Source organism: Pezoporus flaviventris, unplaced genomic scaffold (assembly GCF_033815535.1).
Source record: "Pezoporus flaviventris isolate CSIRO_AGI_PZ_B2104156 unplaced genomic scaffold, CSIRO_AGI_Pfla_v1 ptg000036l, whole genome shotgun sequence".
Taxonomy (NCBI): domain Eukaryota; kingdom Metazoa; phylum Chordata; class Aves; order Psittaciformes; family Psittacidae; genus Pezoporus; species Pezoporus flaviventris.
The window spans coordinates 42854971-42871054 of NW_026892584.1; the positions used below are offsets into that span (position 1 = coordinate 42854971).

The window sequence follows — 16084 nt, forward strand, 5'->3', positions numbered from 1 at the left end:
TTCCTACGCCTGATGTGAGCACAGGCCAAACGCACACACACAGATCGCACGCTGTTCTTGTAAGTACCACAGGAACACTTCAGTTGTTTGCTGGAGAGAAACTGCGACTTCAATGAAATACCACTTTGAAACCCTTCAGGTTCAACGGATTTCAACCGTTGTGTCCTGGTAGGAGAGGCTTGTGAAGATGTAGGAGCGTGTTCAGCCCACGGGACGAGGCGAAATGCAGAGGCGCAGAAAGCCGCAGCCGAGCCCGCAGGATCCGTAGCTGGAGGAAAGGGACCATCTCTGTGGGGCCTCCTTTCTGCTGCAGTGTGCCGCCCGCCGCCGGTTCCTGGCCACAGTTGTGCTTCGACCGCGCTGCCGGGGTCACAAAGCGCAGGAGGGGAGCGAGTGCTGCCATGAGAAGCATTAATGAATCCTTTTTGACGCGCTGCCGGGGCTGTGCCGGCGGGAAGGATGCCTCCCGGCACGGCTGAAGGATGACACCCCTATCCCCACGGTCCATCTGCTCAGCAAATGTGAGCAGGGGACCGGTGGCAGCGCTACGGGGGAAGAGTGAATCGAATATCCCTACCCTTGTACCCCTTCCCTTCCCACCATGTGCTGTGGTGCAGGTGGAAGAGTAACTCCAAGATGTTCAGGATTCTCTCTGCTCAAGCCAAGCAGGGCCAAACAGGAGGAATGCAATAGGACCGACCCCTGCCATATGCTAGGGATTATCTCCAAAGAACAGACAGGAGAGGCATACAAAGGGAGCTGGTGTTGAAGGGAGAGATGGAATGATTATGTCTAATGCAGTATATAAAGTGGTAATTTAACCAGCAGCACCAACAAAGTATTTTAGTAACTTGAGCAAAAATTGGGTTTTCTAGAGTTGATCCCTGCTGGACAAAAGCACGCAATTTCCAATCAACCCCATAGTGCTGGTACAGGGGCAATTAGTTCCTCTGTACAGCCTCAGTGTGGGTTAATGCAGTACCAGAGCCACCATGCTGTTCTCCCCCTGTTCAGCTGACCTCACAGAAAGACACCAACACCAATCACCCTGCTTTCCCTGCCCTTCCTTAAGTTACTAACCTAACGTGGTCAGCTGTTCTGTAACCAATTTTTTGTTTGTGTAGTAGAAATCGGGGCTTTTCTCTTCTACAGCAGGGATTTCTAGAAATGTTAGTTCTATTTCACAGATGCTCTGACAAGATGTATGGAAAAAACACTGACTTGTTTAAATACACACATCAGAACATAGGATTTATGGCTTAACATTTTGAGAAGTTAACAGAAGGTATACTGGCTATTTGCAAAGGTTTTTGTCACTTTTTTTGCTCGTGTCAATGGTGGGATTCATAGAATCATAGAATAGAATTGCATAATTGACTAGGTTGGAAAAGACCTTAAAGATCATCAAGTCCAACCATTACCCCAACACTGCCAAGACCACCACTAAACCATATTGCTTAGGGCCTCATCTACATGCTGGAGGGAAGGAATGCCATCCTGAGGGACGTGACATGCTTGTGAGGTTGGCTGATGCCAACCTTATGAAGTTAAACCACACTAAGCGCAAGGTCCTGTACCTGGGTTGGAGCAATCCCAGGCACAGCTACAGGTTGGGCAAAGAAGAGATTCAGAAAAGCCCTGCGGAGAAGGACTTGGGGGTGTTGGTTGATGAGAAGATGAACATGAGCTGTCAGTGTGCGCTTGCAGCCCAGAAAGCCAACCGTATCCTGGGCTGCATCAAAAGGAGTGTGACCAGGAGGTCGAAGGAGGTGATCCTGCCCCTCTACTCTGCTCTTGTGAGACCTCACTTGGAGTATGGTGTGCAGTTCCGGTGTCCTCAACATAAAAAGGACATGGAACTGTTGGAACAAGTCCAGAGGAGGGCCACGAGGATGATCAGGGGACTGGAGCACCTCCCATACGAAGACAGGCTGAGGAAGTTGGGGCTGTTCAGCCTGGAGAAGAGAAGGCTGTGTGGAGACCTCAAAGCAGCCTTCCAGTAGCTGAAGGGGGCCTATAGGGATGCTGGGGAAGGACTCTTCATTAGGGACTGTAGTGACAGGACAAGGGGTAACAGGTTAAAACTTACATAGGGGAAGTTTAGATTGGATATAAGGAAGAAGTTCTTTACTGTAAGGGTGGTGAGGCACTGGAATGGGTTGCCCAGGGAAGTTGTGAATGCTCCATCCCTGGCAGTGTTCAAGGCCAGGTTGGACAGAGCCTTGGGTGAGATGGTTTAGTGTGAGGTGTCCCTACCCACGGCAGGGGGGTTGGAACTAGATGATCTTAAGGTCCTTTCCAACCCTAACTGTTCTGTGATTCTATGATTCTGCATGGCTTCTGAACACTTCCAGATTCCACCACTTCCTTTGGAAAACTGTTCCAAAGCCTGATCACCCTGTCTGTGAAGATAACTGGAATCTAGTTCTGTTTAGCAATGTTTATGTCCCATGCAACTCGCATCTTAAGCTACAGGAGCCACATTCTGTCTCACAGGCTTAATAATTCAGAGGTTTGAGCTCGCATATAAGGTCTTCCCTGACAAAAACTTGCTTTAAAAGGCCCTTACTTTCTCAAATGCGGTCATGTTCCAGGAGTCTTTCATGCTTTCTCATTTTGTCTGAAACTAACCTGGAGGCAAATAGCAGACTTGACAATATGATTTTTTTTATCATTTAAACATGGTCTTTCAGTATGACAATACTTGCCACAGCAGGCCAGCATACCATTCTCATGAGCAGCATTTTTTGCTTTTGCAGCAAATTTCACATGAACCAGAAAAAAATGAACCCCCAAACCAATCAGGGTCTCTATATAGCTCATTGAAAGGGTTACTAGAGGTCTCTTACTTCCACTTACCTTGATAGCAGGCATCTATTTAAAAACACAGTTCCAGGAACACAGGAACTAGTGAATACTTCTTTCCTATGGATTTATGCCTGTGATTAATTGCCTCTGTGTCTAAGGTATGAGCTCTAATTGAAGCTGGTCTCATGCCTGGAAACTTAAGAGATGTCTCTCTCTTATCTGGATTACTGGATATCAGTACAGAATGCAGTTTTCTTCTATCTCCACACTTAAACAAACAAAAAAATAGCTAAAAATGTAGTTGCTGTGAGATCTGCCAGATTTGGTTGCGATTAGCTACTTTGAAGCTGGATGACAGAACGATCATGTATGCCATACTTTGACAGCGAAGTCAAAAGGGGTAGCACCTGCTGCACTAAAGCATGGGTAGTTTTTCCACCTCTTTTTGGTGGTGAAGCTTTTGTGAACTACTAACTAATCCTACATTTACTCAAGTTTAAAAAAAGCTATGACTCAAGATGGTAATTTGAAAAGAAACAAGCCCACATTACTGGATATTTCTCAGGACACTAAATAAGCCATTATTCTATTTTGTCAAAAGAATTGCAATTTACAAGAAAAAGAACTTTCTCCCTATACCTTTCAAGCAAACCAAATGTTACTAGGCTTCAATTAAAACAAATAACCATTCAGCCATTTTATCTTAAACTTCAGTGAGCTCACAGGTCAACAAAAAAAAATCCCAACATCCAGTACTTTTTATATGCAGCACATCTCTCGGTGATGATCTCTGACTCTGAAAAGCAACTTTGTTGTAAGTACTGTTTTTCTGTTTTTCTCCTCTGAGTATTAAAACTTTTGGGGTTTTGGGGGACTGTTTCAGGTTTTTTGTTTGGCGCTTTTTTTTTTTTGGCAACATACCTGCTTTTCCCTTCAGAAGTCCTGCTTTGGAAACTTTCACAACCTGAGGTTAGAGTTACATTACACTGTCTTGATCTCCAAAACTTATCTGTAATTGGCACAAGAAAAATACAATATACTGCTTCTTTGTTGTGGGATTTTACTATTGCAGTATGTACTTGCCACTTCCCACATACTCTTAGGGGACTTCCAAACACAGCACATATGTGGATACCATTTCTTTTTATTTCTGTTTTTGCAAGAAGTCACGTAATTACCTGCATCTTTAATTGTTCTTCCCTAAAAAGATAACCACTGAAATTACTGAATGTTCTCCTTGCAATGGAAAGTTGCCTCTACCTTTATATTTTCCTGCTGACAACGCTGGTTGTGCATCAACACAGTAACTCTTCAGGTCATAAACCACTAATTTTGGGGGAATCTTAGTTAAGCAAAGGAGTAATTTTTTTTTTTTTAAATCTACCATACAAAATTACGAAAACCATGTCAGATAATGAAATTTTTAGTACTTTTCACTGGCTTAAAGAAACCCTCAAATCACTGCATCTGAAGTAAATCTCTTTTCTGACAATTTAAATAATTCAGCAGGATTTCATCTCTTTGTGTAAGTTCCTTGAAAAAACAGGAAAATTTATCTTAACTGTCAACTTTGCAAGAGAAACCAAAGGAGTTTAGACAGTCCTTGTGAAAGCTTATAGCTGAATAAGCCAAATTAACAAAAATACATATGTTCCTAAAATGTGTATTTCATTTCTTTGGAACTCGGTGGTTTTGTATGTTTAGTATTAGTCACACAGTGTGAAATCACACTCATTTGAGTTGATGAGCAATCAAACTTTGTCATGATCAGTCATGATTTTTTGCATAAGGGACTATACACCATAGGCCTGAGACATAATCATACTTCCACTTTGAACAGAAGTCACTTTTGAAAGCATTTTTATTTGTCTTGTCCTATATGTCAGTAAATAAATAGATTCTTTTTTTCATCCTAGCTTTTTACACAAGTTTGTTTAGTTAGATGGGTACATGTAGTAAGTTGCATAACTGTAAAGCAGTCATACCCTCAAATCAATAATCTGACGCAAAAGACATCTGTAGTAGTTGGATAATTATAATATAAAACTATACTATCAGTCAATTTGGAATAGTGTTTTTTAAAATGCTTACTAAAGAAGTCCAGACATACCTGAGACTTCAGAAATAGTCTACAGCTTTGAAAACAGGTAATTCCTGGCTTGGGTGAAGGCTCACACATGAATCCCTAACCTGCTCAAGGCTGGACCCTCTCACTGCTGTACCTCTGAGGCAGTCTGGAATGGAGCTTTTCATCCAGAGAAAGAACTCCCTCTTCTTGTTTACCAAATCTGTCCTTTAAGCAAATAAGGCTACATTCATAGACACAGGCAACATCTGCTAGATAAACTCACAGAGCTATGGAAGAGAGTGGGGATTAAAAGAAGCCAACCAGCAAACACCAAAGAAACAGGGGAGCAATAAGCAGATAAGCTTTCATGTGCACAAGCGTTAATGCAGCCTGGTTCTCACGGTTTTTGCATTTGCAGAAAGCCCAAGCTTTAGAAGCTTGATGTGTTCTGCATATTCTGGCAAAGGAGAAGGGGAACTAAACCCACAGGCACAGAGGCAGAAGGGACAAATATTCAAGGTCACCTGAAAAGGAAGCAGATTTGATGTTAGCTATTTGCTTGAAAGTACTTTCTTTTGTGCAAGTCTGCAGCTGAGTTACGTCATTCAGACCAACAGCCTTGTTTCAGACACAGTGCCAAGTGCCCTGCAAGTTTCATGATTCTTTTCTCTAGGAGCACATAAAAGAAAAAAGGATACTAGAAGTGGTAGCAAAATCTGACAGAAGCCTTTCCTAATTTAGCAGAGGTTAGATTATTGCCCATTTATATGTAGAAATTAATTATATCACCACCAGCAAGTATAATCTCTCACCATCTGTAGTAACAGTTCACAAAATAAGTAATTTAAAATTCACCATCTTACAGACATCCTGTTATTTCTGATGTCTTTCAGCATCTTAGAGGAATACATAGATGGGAAGTGTAGTATATTAACCTTTAAGCGATGCATATGTAACTAAGACCTCTTTGGACTAGCAAAAAAATGACAATGCAAGGTAGAAAAATAAAGTGTTTTTTTTTTTTTTTTTTTTTTAAATAAACAAATATCCTACTCCCTCCTCCCCCTCCCCCAAAAAACCCCAAACAACCCACACAAAGCACACACAAAACCCCAAACCGACACAGAAGTGCAGTTACCTAGCATGAACAGCTGAATTAGACTGAAGCATGCCAAGAAAGCTGTAGGGAGACTAGCCGATTTTAAACTGACCAGTCCTTGCAAAGTCAGACCAGTTCCAGGCACACATGAGTTCTGAACAGTGACAGTGCAAGTTCCAGCAATACAAATTATTATACCTGCTGAAGGCCTGAGCCAAGATACCAGGCATGTGAAAGCACATAAGGTTTGGCGTAAGTTTTAAGAACGTAATAAAACAGGATATATATTTCTGTTTAAATGCTTAACTACATAAATGCATACTTACCTAATCCTTTTCCTGTTAAGCCAAGTAGTCTCTACAAATTGCCCTAACCAGGCACAGCTTCCTCAGCAAAGAAATGCATCTGGCTAGATGCTTCATACAGCAAGATACAAGATACATACACACACCCCCACATGCATTTCCCACATAATTTAAAAGTCATAAACAAATTCCTACTTGTAACATGAAATTAATGCATGCTAAGAAAGCAGGGGAGAGCACCTTTTAAATACCTTAACATGCAATTGCTCATTGAATGAAAATGGAGGGTGAGGAGGGGCAGAGAGCAACACCACAGCTGTTCAGACCTGTGCATTTTCAACCACATTTCAGAGTGGATTTTGGGAACTTTCCCAGAGTGACAAGATACTTAGTTATTCAACTCAACACTGATGTTCCCTTTATAAACCTTGAAACTGCCTGGCTTTCTGCTTTACCTTAAGGCATCTGCTGCCTAATTCAAAGGACCTATTCACACACAGAGAAGCATCAAGAAAAGTATTTTGAAGGAATATCTGTTGCTGCCACAAACACTGCCAAATAAAAGACTGTTATTTTCCCGTGAGATATGACAGTTCACATTAATATTTGTGTCCTCCTGAAGCAGGATGCATGATTGCAGCACCTTTCAGTTATGTGGTACCTCTATTAATTAAAACATGTAATATAGTCTTGTTTCTTTGGTCCCAGCCACATCATATGGACTGAACTGGCAAGTGTCTATATGGTATTTCATCCTTTAATATGAAGTTATTAATCAAGCTTTAATTGAGGAAGCAACACTCAACTACTACAGCAACTATGGATGACCTGATGTAACACAAGAAACATGTTCAAATTCACTGAAGACTCACACCAGTTGCGTGGTGTCATTCGACTGAGTCAATATGCATCCAACTAGCGAGTTTGAAACATTTAGCAAAATTATACCATTTTTTCCCAAACCAGATGCTTCTGAAGTTCTTGTTGAAACTCTTAAGTTCAGCAGTCTCCTTTTGTGGAGGTGACAGTGAAATGTCACAGTCATAGAATGGTCCGAGTTGGAAGGGACCTTAAGATCATCTAGTTCCAACCCACCATGTTCCATTACACCAGGTTGCTCAAAGCCCTGTCCAACCTGGCCTTGAACACTGCCAGGGATGGAGCATTTATTTCTTTGAGCAACAGATTCCAGTGTCTCACCACCCTCACAATAAAGAATTTCTTTCTTATATCCAACCTAATCTTCCCCCCGTTTAAGTTTGAACCTGTTACCCCTTGTCCTGTCACTACAGTCCCTAATGAAGAGTCCCTCCCCAGCATCCCTAAAGCCCTCCTTCAGCTACTGGAAGGCTGCTATGAGGTCTCCACGCAGCCTTCTCTTCTCCAGGCTGATCAGCCCCAACTTTCTCAGCCTGTCTTCATACGGGAGGTGCTCCAGTCCCCGATCATGCTTGTGGCCCTCTTCTGGACTTGCTCCAACAGCTCCATGTCCTTCTTAGGTTGAGTACTGTGTAGAACTGTACACAGTACTCCAAGTGGGGGGCTCATGAGAGCACAGGGGCAGGATTACCTCCTTGGACCTGCTGGTCACACTTTGTCTGATGCAGCCCAGTATACTATATATATCTCACATTTTTATGACCACCCTTTGGAGATGCTCCAACAGGTCTACATCCTTCTTATGCTGGGGGTCCCAAATGTCCTTAATGCCCCCTTGTCCCCACCCTTCCCTTTTTAGGGGTTTGAGAATCAGAAGAGGATCATGGGTAGGAGGTAAGGTCACTTGTGAGAAGGAAAAGCCTGTCAGATGCAGAAAGGTACTCTCCATGTTCTGCAACTTGCTTGGTTCAAGACTACAGAAAACAACTAAATTACTAGCAGTTGTCTTCCCCTGTATTAGCACAGTGAACGCTAACGCGTTCCAGAAAAAAAGAATCCTTTTCCCCCTTCTTGTCTACCTCACTTTTATTTTGGGGCTCTGCCCCAGTACCAATTTGCAAAGGTAAACATTTGTCATTCTAGAACAAAACCATACACTGTGAATGACCTATCCCTTTCCCCTGAAAAGGTCTCATAAGCTTTAGCTTAATTATATACACTTTACAATGAACGAAGAAAAGAACACCAGCCCATGTTGTATTATCTTTTGTTATTAAAATAAGGCAAGAGGAAACCCTTGGTAAGAGTGAAGCATATTAATTATGACAAGACATCATGACATATCAGTTGAGATCTAAAGGCCATTAGTAATACTTTTTGTAGTAAGTAGTGCAAGAGAGCTAACCCATGAGCAAGTATTTGATGGTAGACCTCAGTGCTAAAACAATTCACTTGATGACATTTACATGTAAATATACATAAAAAAAACCTATGTAATTTAGGTTTATAGTTAACAAAAAGTATGGTCTGAAGTGAATTAACTGTATCTAGCTGGATCAAAGCTCTTCTAACGATACTGACACATACGGGGTGTCAAAAGCATAATTGTACAATTCTCAATTTAGTAAAGTACTACTCTATAAAACAGAATAATGAAAACAGCTCTTACATTTTAATGTAAAGTATAAAATCATGTATTTACAGCTATATACACTTTACTGAACTACACTGGGTAGTTCACAGTAAAAAAAAAAATCCCTTTTTGAAAACCTTTCAAAAAATACATCAACTGCAGGTATGATCAAAAGTTACTAAGTTAGCAGCTGACATAACATCTGTAGTAAAAATATATTTTAGGAAAATACCTGAAAAAATCTAAACACCAATAAACACTTTAAAACTATTCCTGAAGTAAAAATTGTAGCAAAAAACAGAGTAAACTAGCTAGGATAACAGGAACTATTGCATACTGCTCTTTAAGAGCCATGTAGCGACTTAGAACAGAAGCAGCAGATACGGTAGGAGTTTTGTGATATAACAAAGTGGAAACTGGCAGAAAATAGGAAACCAGTTATCCAACTTGTCTCTATTTATTACCATTTTTACTGAACGAAGTGTAAGAAAAAGATGAGAGAATCCCTCTCACTGAGCATATCCTCCATCAAAGGCTAAAACAATTGGTAGAAGGATCCCAATTTCAAGAGCCTCGGACCAAAAACTTAAAACCACATTTACCGTATGTACTTACGGTTCAATGGACAATAGATTGGCTTATTACACTACAAGTTGCAAGTTAACTTTAAGAGTTAACACTATTTTGCAATATGAAGTGCTTTTTAATATATGTATCTATATAATATATAGATATTTGTAAAATACATGTGCAGATCTGACAGAACTGTGGAAACAGCTTTTGAGTCTTTTCTTCCCATTAACAAACCTTTATATCCTAGATAAGGAGTTTCAGGATTCAACAAGGATTTCCACAATATGATCAAGCTCATTAAGATCAGATTTACAATTAGAGTTAGAAGCCGTAGTTGTTGGAGAAGAAAATGTTTCCAGCCCATCACAATGTCCCATTTTTGTGTTGCTCATCATGCCTGTTAACACAGTATCAAGATCATAGTAAGAATTGTCAACTTCTGAAAACAGATCTTCAACAGAATTAGGATTTTTATTCTCCAGTGTCTCAAATATTTGATCTAATGATTTTTGAAAGTTTCCTTTATTTTCTTGTGGGTTCTCCATTTCCCACACATTGCTTTGCAAGTTTCTTGGAGCTTGCACTGAAGAGACTGTTGACATAGTTTCTGAATTATCTTGTGCCTGATCACCTTCAAAGTCCTTACTGAAAGTACTATAGCCTGGAACATGCTTTCCCTCAGCTTGTTCCCTAGATGAACGACAAAGGATATCTGTTGAAACAAGACGATCCAGGGATGCCTGCCCTGTACTCTGTGTGTTTATCATCTGCCAAGTCCCATCTTGAGTCATTTCCTCTTGGATCTGCCGTACCGTGTTGGCTATAAGTACCGAACGACAAAGGTTAGGTTCAACCAGCATGTGACACAGCTGAAGTTTAACCAAGGACATATCTAAAAGTGACTGCCGCTGAAGATTATATGAAGGAATAGCCTTAATACCAGCCAGAGTTCCTTCAATGTCTTCTTCGCCATCAAAACATTTTCTCTTTAATCCTCGCACAAACATTGTGTCCTGTTTAAAAAAAAAATAAAAAATTTATTGTACAAAGCCAACAGCTCAAGAGGGGGTAAGGAAGGACTGAAAAACAAAACATAAAAATCTTATCTTAAACAGCAAATTTCTTAAAGATAGAAACATCAGAATTGTCATACCAGGTTACAGAATGGCCAGTGTGGTACAACAGGGGTCAAGACTGGGTCCCAAAGACGGCACTCGGGAACCAAGGGTGAGCAGGTCCATAAGTCATGGCATCAGAGAGTGGCAAGGGCTCCCAGCTCCTGGCTCCCATTAAGCTCCACACTTGATGGAAGTCAGGAGCCACTGCTTCGCACAGAAGCAAACATCTCAACAGCTGTATTTCACTTACTGGAGAGGCAGCTTCTCCTTCCTCCTCCTGAGTTTCTACTGGCATGCTTAACCGCTAATTTTGGAAATAAAAATATAGCCTGGCACACGATCTTCAAAAGATTTGACCTCTCCAGAACATCAACATGCCTAACAGAGGAACATGAAAAAAACAGCATGTGCAGCATACTTGAAAAGGTTAGCTTATTTTCTCTACAGAGAGAGTAAGATTGAGATTTGTTCCATAGAACTTGAGACATTCAACTGAGGTGCCTAAAGCAGTCCTTCCGGTTCCCTTACTCAGGCGAGTAAATTAACTGTGTAATTCGAACATGAATTGTGCAAGTGCGTAGAGATAGGCACAGCCATCCTCTCTATGGGCTTCTGTACTTCTTTCACAGTTGACTATAATAAAGCAAAAATCCTGTAATCCTGGTTTTAAGTTCATCAGCTAGAAGGTGGGGTGCATGCAGGCTTCTCATTATTTACACCTCACCTAAAAATCACTTGCTGAATTGCCCAAGGTATGACTGTGAAGCAATAGCCTCCAAGTCTTGTTCTGATCTGCACTAACTTTGACAACACTGCCCCATGCACATACAGCAGATGATGTCTTGAAATAGAGCAAGTTCCATTTTTTTTTTTTATGTAGTAGACCTCACTTCTTTTAGTCTTCTAAAAATTAGGCGGAAAATGAAGCTAGGAGTTGATCTTTACATTTTCTCACCTTTGTTATGTCCCTTGTAAGTCTTCCCTGCTTAGAATTCCTCTTTGGCCAGTATTTGGGGATTTATTTTTTTTTTAAATGCAGTGACCCAAACAAAACAAAGTTTTTCAACTAAAAGCTGATAAACCCAAAATACTATTGCAGTGTCTTTCTGTATAATTTTCCATTTCCCTCGGTAAGCCCTAACCTCTGCTTTGCTTTTCTGGTTGCTATGGTATGTTCCACATATTTTCAGAGAGCTTTTTCAGTCACTGAAAATCCAGCAAAGTGCAACAACATCGTTCCTTTCAAAATATATTACATATCTACTCTGAAAACCTGGTGATAGCACAGCAGCTAGATAAACATTTGGTTTGACTCTGTACAATGCTTCTTATATTGCTGTATATATCCATGGATAAACCTTTGTTTGGATTTTCTGACTCTTGAAGATTCTTTCTACTAAAGGTACAAAACTCCTTAGAAATCATAATATGCAGACATTGTAATATGCAGATACTACAATACAGACTTGGTCTTATGGTCATTTTTCATAGACTTTTCAAAACCTATCCCTGATTTACCAATATATTAAATGCTTTGGATGTTTCTTTTCATTTTTTCTTCTGTAACCTAACCTATTTGCATTACTCCCATTAAATACAACCCAAATTAGTGCCTTTTCCAGCTAACCTCCTACTAGAGGACATCCCATTTAATTTTCCCAAAGTCATACATACAGTAATTTCTAAACACACAGACCTTCCCCCATGTAAAACTTTAGAGACATCTTTTGGCACTACTAATTGACTGTGCATGATTATATCATCAAAAATTAAACACTTTGTGCAGAGTTCGAAGCTTCTTTTATTGTAACTTACATTCTTGTGAAGAATAATTAGCACTTTGAATGTTAAGCTGATTCTCATACATCTACTATTTGGCATTTAAATGCCTTCTAAGACACACCAACAGAAGAACAGAACACAGCAGAAAATTTAAAAACCTAACACATAACACACATTTGGGTGTGTACGAGGAGGGAAAAAATGTTTATGGATTCTGAAAGATACTCCTGCCACAGGACTCACTGGATTTTTTTTGCTGTAACACTTGCAGTCAATAACTCACATCATAAAAACAGCTGTCACCCTGTTCCTAAGACCACACAAAATATTACAGCTTCATTTAAGAAGCAAAGTATTACATACCAGTAATTGCGTTTGATGTAGTCCTTCCTCTTCTCCCATGCTACTGAGCAAGAGTCCATACAGTAAAAGTTAGAGCACCACCTACCAAGTACCGGGAAGCAAGATGTCAGGCAAGTACAGGAGATGCAGGACAAAATAGTTTCCCATTTCCAGATCTTACACACCTTCCTTCAACAGCTCTATCTTCACAACACTCCTATAAACTTGAATAGTACTATTAAACCAAATTTACAGCTAGAGCACAGAGGTGGTTTGCCCAACAATATTCCAAAAATTTGCAATAGGAGAAGGAAACTGCTTGTCTAGTCCCAGGTTATTACCCTGACCTTCGGACTGGCCTCTCCCTTATCCCTACACCTTTGCTATTTAAAGAGCAAACAAAATCTTGAGAGATCATCTGAAAAATTGAAACACGCTCAAAAGCATACTTGAAAGCAAGTCCTCATTACTTTCATCACAAAACTATAGAATCATAGAATAGTTAGGGTTGGAAAGGACCTTAAGATCATCTAGTTCCAACCCCCCTGCCATGGGCAGGGACACCTTACACTAAATCATATCACCCAAGGCATGCAGGATTCATCTCTGTTGTACAAAACCATGTCTCTCTGTTGCATCTAAAGAAAAACAGCAAGCACGCACAAATACAAAACTGAAACAGAGTAAAACCAGGGAGAATTTTCCTTTACCAGCACAGAAACTTTATGACTAAGATTTACTTTGCAGGATGACAATAATGAAAGTAATGACAGTAATTAAAATATTGTAACTATGAAGGCTGAGTTTTTAAAACACATTTAAGATAAAATAAGATTTGATATACCAACTAAAACTACCAAACACATGCAACAATTCCTTTAAATACTGAAACAAACAAAAAAAAGCTGTTTCAACAGGCTACAAAAGCTTATACAATAAAATATAACAATTTAGATACTTTTCTAGGTGTGTCTGCACAGTACAAGACAGTTCAGCATCTGCAACTGAAGTACATACCTAGAAAAAAAAAAAGAGGATGCATATAGACATAGACTCTTAGAACAGTTAGGGGTGGAAAGGACCTTAAGATTATCCAGTTCCAACCCCCCTACCATGGGCAGGGACACCTCACACTTAACCATCTCACCCAAGGCTCTGTCCAGCCTGGCCTTGAACACTGCCAGGGTTGGAGCATTCACAACTTCCCTGGGCAACCCATTCCAGTGCCTCACCACCCTTACAGTAAAGAGCTTCTTCCTTATATCCAATCTAAATTTGCCCTGTTTAAGTTTGAACCCGTTACCCCTTGTCCTGTCACAACAGTCCTAATGAATAGTCCCTCCCCAGCATCCTTATAGGCCCTCTTCAGATACTGGAAGGCTGCTATGAGGACTCCACACAGCCTTCTCTTCTCCAGGCTGAACAGCCCCAACTTTCTCAGCCTGTCTTCATACAGGAGGTGCTCCAGTCCCCTGATCATCCTCGTGGCCCTCCTCTGGACTTGTTCCAACAGTTCCATGTCCTTCTTCTGTTGAGGACACCAGAACTGTACACAATACTCCAAGTGAGGTCTCACAAGAGCAGAGTAGAGGGGCAGGATCACCTCCTTGGACCTGCTGGTCACACTCCTTTTGATGCCGCCCAGGATATGGCTGGTTTTCTGGGCTGCGAGCATACACTGCTGACTCATGTTCATTTTCTCATCCACCAATACCCCTAAGTCCTTCTCTGCAGGGTTGCTGAGTCTTTTTTCTGCCCAACTGTAGCTGTGCCTGGGATTGCCCCAACCCAGGTGTAGGGCCTTGCACTTCTTTTTCTATTGTGGCTAGTAGTAAATTGTGGGATTGCCCCAACCCAGGTGTAGGGCCTTGCACTTCTTTTTCTATTGTGGCTAGTAGTAAATTGTTTTTGAAGAGTGAGTGCTCTCAGATCTGAGTGGAGTAAAAGGTTGACAAAGGACGGGGCAGGGGGGTGGGCAGGCACAGAAAACGTGTTTTTTTTTCAAGAAGCTGCACACTTGTTAAAATACCACAACAACACCACCTGCCACAAAACAAACAAATGAAAAACCCCTCATAAAATAAAAAAAACAAACCAGCCAAAATATTTTTATTTAATCCCAAAATATTCAGACTGAAATGCTGTTATGTCATGGAAACTGTATTTTAACCAACCCATAGTCTCATCCTCATTTGCAAAGAAACTCACAGCAATATTCAAGACAGAGTCATGAGGCATCTGAACCACCACTCTCTAGTGAGACACCAAGATATCAAAGCAATAAAGTATTTCACCTTGATGACGTTATAAAAGTTCTGGTTATGCTTTCAGAACATCCTATACCTGAAGGGCAATCTCTTTGAGAGCCTCTACACTGTAACTGAATCCCCATTTTCTACTTTAGGGTAGGTGACATGGGAATAAGCTTTGCTTAAAAAAGCTCAACCCAACAACCTCCTCTCCCTCCCACAAGTACAGATAAAGATGATGCAGTCATGAGAAAAATAACTTAAAAATATCTTCTGATGCTATTTTGTATATCTGATGATTTTAGAGGAAGAGGCTTTAGCTGTTCGCCTCCCAGAATAGCAGACTGAGACAGGTGGGGACTGCTGATGGAACACAGGAGTTATTGGTAAAAGAGCCATTATCACATCCACAAACTTGAAGACATAGTGGATGTTGGCAGTCCAGATCAGTTTGTAGTCTATTAACACACTAAAGGAGGAAACGGTTTTCCCATGGAATTAAATAACATGTAAGGCCTGCTGCATGTGATTCGAGGTTCATCCCTAGAGCAATAAATGAACCATGTGGAATTCTGTTAGCATAAAGAATATTCCCATCACAGCAATTATCTCCTCAGATTCTATTAACTGGCATACCAGTGTACCTCAGAACCTACGTTCACAGTTAAAAAAAAATAATATTAACTTCATAGCCATTATAAGATGTAATTAAAACCTTGCAAATAAATGACCTCCCCCGGACATTGCTGCACTATCGCCAACAAGCACTCATCTCAAGAGAATGCTAAATTTAAAGCCTAATTAATTAGAATTTAAGTACATTTCTCTATTGATTTATATATTAACATACTCAAAAAGGCATTAGCTATTGTGTAAAGCTTCTTGGTACATGCCAGCAAGACCGCTGCTGCTTTAGAGTCACAGTATTCAAAATCAACTGCTAATTTCAAGCAGCATCTGTCTCTGTCCAAGAGGCACTTGGACACTCTGTCTAGACTAGCTATATCATCTCCCTTCTTCCACTATTATCAGAATGTCAAGAGCCCAAATCAAGTGTGTTAAACTTGACCACTGTTTGAAATATCTGTACAAAAAAAAAAGCTGTCAAGGAGACAACAGCTATCCAAAGCATAATAAGGTAGGAAAAATGAGTTTTGGGAGCATAGTATTATGGAATTCACTAAAAGCACTGCTTTTTGGAATTGACAATTTCCCAGTCTGCTTTACA

At 40.5% G+C, this 16084-nt stretch overlaps 1 protein-coding gene across 1 annotated transcript; it reads right to left on the reverse strand.

The window, feature by feature from the left end:
* Positions 1 to 8391: 8391 nt before the first annotated feature.
* CDCA4 (cell division cycle associated 4) lies at positions 8392 to 13089 on the reverse strand. Its single transcript, XM_061464165.1, is given in 4 exon segments — positions 8392 to 10378; positions 10519 to 10619; positions 10622 to 10787; positions 12629 to 13089. Coding segments are annotated over 4 exon segments (1062 nt in total). The 5' UTR covers positions 12668 to 13089; the 3' UTR covers positions 8392 to 9622.
* Between the last annotated feature and the right edge of the window lie 2995 nt (positions 13090 to 16084).